This window comes from Nicotiana tabacum, chromosome 5, assembly GCF_000715075.1.
Source record: "Nicotiana tabacum cultivar K326 chromosome 5, ASM71507v2, whole genome shotgun sequence".
Lineage (NCBI taxonomy): Eukaryota > Viridiplantae > Streptophyta > Magnoliopsida > Solanales > Solanaceae > Nicotiana > Nicotiana tabacum.
Window position 1 is genome coordinate 101688129 of NC_134084.1, and position 4453 is coordinate 101692581.

A 4453-nucleotide genomic window follows, 5' to 3' on the forward strand; every position below is an offset into this window, starting at 1 on the left:
AAGCTATTTTAGTTATAAATAAAATACCTGGGTAAAAATATATTATATAGTATTTACTATAGAAGGTATTACATAAATATGAAGGTTTATGTAATATCAAGGGTATAATAGACTTTTCAAGTAAATATATTATAAAATCTGACAAATGTGACTTTTGTGATAATTAGAGCAAAGTAAAATGATTTTTGTGTAACAAAAGAAAGAAAGTAATTTTTGAGTAATGACACAGTTAAATAATTTTTACATAACAAAAAAGAAGAAGTGATTTTTGGTAATAAACACAAAAATTCAATGATCATCCATAAAATTAACTCCAATTACATGGTGACCAAGCAATTACTTGACTAAAAAAATCCTCTCATCATTTTGTACTCTACCCTCTCACACAGATACACACACAAACTCCCACTCTGTCACCATCCGGTACGGATTCCGGTTGCCGGTCGCCTCCGGACCCACACATTATGCACACGTGCCATTGCTCACCATCTACGTTCCTCATCGCACGTGCCACTTCGCATACCATCTCTATCTCTTTCTTTCTTTATGTCCTAGTGGTCTTATTAGTCTGTGTGGTGCAACAAATAAAAGCTAGAGAGAGAAACCCGAGAAACTCACAAACACTTTGTCAAAAATTCTTCTCAAGATCAAACCTGAAAAATCCCAGTTTTTGCTTCTTCCCTTTGAGCCCTTTTTCCTCCCTTTTTGTTTTTTACCATTAATATACACATACAAAGTAGTAATATAGTTTTTTTTTTTACTTTGGTATCATCCAATTATGAGAATCAGGAAGCGTTTTCCTCCTACTTCAGAATCAGATCCCCAACTCAATAGGCCAGTAGTGGTGCAACAACTGAAACGTGAGATAAATCCTTGCCCAGAAACCACAAAGAACGAATATTTACCGTCTGATCTTCCAAATCTAACTATTTCACAGCCGTCTGATCAACCGGCGGTCTCTAAGGGCAAAGCAACGAGTTGGGTTTTCTTTGGTGGCAATAGTAATCAACAGAAAATGAAAGAAAAAGTGAGTTATTATTAGTTTTGTTGATAAAAGTATTGCTATTATTATCATATGCATCCTAAAATAAGCCTAATTATTTTATTGAGAATTGCACTGTCTTTCTTTCTGTCCTTTTGTTTTCTTTAAAATAAAATGGAATTTTGCACCCAAAGAACGTAACTTTGCCCATGATGTATAGTGTTATTATTTTCTTATTTATTATCTGTGGCTTTTTTCGATGTGATTTGATTTGCAGGATGTAGAAGCTGAAGATGAGAAATTATTGAGGGAGAACGAGAAGAGTTTTGGTAGTAATGACAATGATAACAAGTAAGAATATAATGCATAAAAAAGAAAAGTTAAAAAATCCCTTTATTTCTTTCATGAATTCTTCTATGATAGTAAAAAAAGGTGAATAATACGAGAAACAAGAAATAATATTACTGTATCTGGAAAATACTGTTTAGGTTTGTTTTAGCTTTGGCTATAATATGTACCCACGATGCTTTCCTATCCAATGATTCAATTTCCCATCTCATCTAATCCATTTGTTTTTGTGTTGTCTTGCATTTTTCCATCTTTTCTTTTCTTTTTCTATACCCTATAAATTTTAACATGGTCCCCATTTATATTAAAACACATCACACGGAAAATTCTGATTGTTGCCCTGTGCACTTTCCTTTTGTAATTTGGGAATTCACGAACTTTTTCTGGATCTTCTTGTTCTTGCTTGTTCACAGTAAGCAAAGCTTTTCAACAACTCCACAACTAGGTTCTTTATTTCCACAGCCATCATCTTCACCTGATCTAGGTAAATCTTCAAAATTACTTACCCCTATGCTGTACGGTCTCTCTAAAAATGCTACCGTACCCGTGTCGGATCCTCAAAAACTATACTCCTTTTAGAGGATCAGACATGCAATCCGACAACATATTTGGAGAGTTCGAGCAGCATAGCTTATCCCCAATCAAGATTAATGCTTCATCAAATGTATTTACTACTATTATTCTTCTTTTATGCTATGATATTGGACATGCATATGTATAGCAGATAGGAGATGGTGTGAAGGAGATAAAGTAATTCCATTCAAAAAGAGAAGAGACAGCTACAACCACACAAGCAATATTAACACAATAGAGGCCAAGATGAAGTCAAAGACTAACAAGAAATGCCCACAAGAAAATGGTCAAGAGGAGAAAGAGGGGGAAAATGGACTAATTACTGAAGAGGGTTTTGGTGTAAATAAGAAGAGCAAAAGAGGGAGTGTTATATTAGAGGGATCAAGGTGCAGTCGTGTAAATGGGAGAGGATGGAGGTGTTGTCAACAAACCCTTGTGGGTTATTCATTGTGTGAACATCATTTGGGAAAAGGAAGACTTAGAAGCATGACTAGTGTTCGAAATACAACGAAGAAGAAACAAGAAGAAAAAGAGGAGAATCCTTCGTCAAATGATAATATGGAAGATCATTATTATGGTCAAGATGATAAGAAAAAGCCATTAATGAAGAAGATGAAAAAGCTCGGAGTGGTGAAAGCTAGATCTTTAAGCAGTCTACTTGGTCAAACAGACAATTTAGTTGCAGCATTTGTAGTTGATAATATTAAGAAAGAGTAGCAAATGAAGACAATCGGATATCATTTTATGTACTCAAGAAGCTATATGATGTTCGATTCTCCAAATATATTGTCGCACTCGTGTCAAGTTTTAAAAAAATTATGCATTTTTGAAGGATACCGACACAAATGTGGCAAGATTTTTAGAAGATTCAAGCAACATAACTTGGAAGAGTTGGAAGTCCTAGTTAAGCTTATTGTATATCTACAATTTGTGGTGTGCTTTTCTTTAAGACGGAGCTAAGGATGTTTGCTCAAAGTATGTGATCTTTAATTGCATGAATTTTGTCCATTTGCTAGCTTTTCTTCATTAATAAATCTCTCCTTTAATGTTCTCTTACTCTTTTTGGAGCTACTCTTGGGTACAGCTTAAGATTGATTTATGCAATTGCGACAAGCTAGCCACCACATTTGTGATTCCTTAATGTTGTTATAATAACAATAACTTTATCATCAATAAAGGAAAGAAATGTGCACATACTTAGTTGCTCACATGTGATGAATATTTTTATTGAGAGAATACATTAGCGACATCTATGGTCAATTTGATTCGTGGACAATTCCACTCAAGTTCTTGAAGTACTCTTTTGTATATATTTTGACATTTCAAACTTTCAAAGACAGTGCTATATATATATATTTAGTAATACTAATTCTTTAGTTTATGCATCTTTTGAAAGAAAAAAAATCAGGTGCACATTATGTAAAAAACTTTTCTTAATATAACTTCGAGACGTTGACGATAATTTAATCCTCGATTATGATAGTGCTAAGGTAATGTTTATTCTTCGTGAAGTATGCGTCTTGCAATGGCATCTTGTTATGTATAGGATTAGTTCCATACAGAAAACAGATTCGAGTCTTATTCGAGTCTTGAATAAGGAATTTTTCTTTTGGTAAGGAGCACTTTTCCTTTTATTTGACTTTACACAGATTCAAATTAGTTGGGACCCCAATGCAAGTGTTGGACATTGGATGAAAAACCAAAAAAATAATGGACTATTAATGCTAGGGAATTTGTTACTTTGATATAGTGTAGCAACGAAAGAGCATGTTGTTAATTAAATCAATTAAATCAAGTTCAATTTTGGAAGTGAATTTGTCTTCTTTTTCAGTTTATATATGAACCCACATCACTCCTTTTAACAGTTAATTTGACTTTTAGTAGGTCTACAAATGACCTTATAACAGTGTAAAACATCTTAATATTGTAAGCGGATAAAATTAAAGCCATTTTAAGATAGGACGTCAATTTGTGATGTTATTAGATCTTTCTGTTACAAGATATTTCGAAGGAAGCACAAGTAGAGGCAAATCTAGTGAAGTAGCTACGAGTTTATCCGAATCCAATAGTTTTAACTTAGATTTTTATGTATTCAAAATTCACTAAAAACGTAAAAATAATAGATTTTAAAAACGGCCGTTTAAAAGCTCAAATCTTGAATGCGGACAAAATAAGATAACAAAAAATTCTGTCTCTAGAGAGTACTATTGTGGCCGTTAATTAACAGAAGAATTAACCTCCATATGGACAGGTAAAAGCATCTGCTTTTTTAGAGTATTTTCAAACCTTGTTTTCATGCATGTGTTTTCTCAAACCACTCAGTTGAGGCGCATTGCAACTCATGTCCCACAATCTAAATACTTCATTTTTCTTTGTCTCCACCTGCCTTGGCTGGAAATGAGGCAAGTGCTATTTCAATTTTTGTGTGAGACTTTCTTGTAGCTTTCATTCTTAAACAATGAGAGTATGTCAAATTATTTAAGTGTCTTTTGTAATGACCTAATGGCAATGGCACAACAGGCGTACTCAGTATGTAGTTAAAAGGTTCAT

General features: G+C 33.5%; 1 protein-coding gene across 2 annotated transcripts; it reads left to right on the top strand.

The window, feature by feature from the left end:
- Nucleotides 1-556: 556 nt before the first annotated feature.
- Nucleotides 557-2959, top strand: LOC107764594 (uncharacterized). 2 transcript variants are annotated; one of them, XM_016583189.2, is made up of 4 exons: nucleotides 557-1027; nucleotides 1260-1333; nucleotides 1744-1814; nucleotides 2052-2959. In XM_016583189.2, exons 1-4 carry the CDS (start codon nucleotides 779-781, stop codon nucleotides 2618-2620), a joined length of 963 nt encoding a protein of 320 aa, XP_016438675.1. In that variant the 5' UTR covers nucleotides 557-778; the 3' UTR covers nucleotides 2621-2959. The 2 variants fall into 2 exon arrangements, with proteins under 2 accessions (XP_016438675.1, XP_016438676.1); XM_016583190.2 differs by having other exon boundaries at nucleotides 558-1027; nucleotides 2055-2959.
- The last annotated feature ends 1494 nt before the right edge of the window (nucleotides 2960-4453 follow it).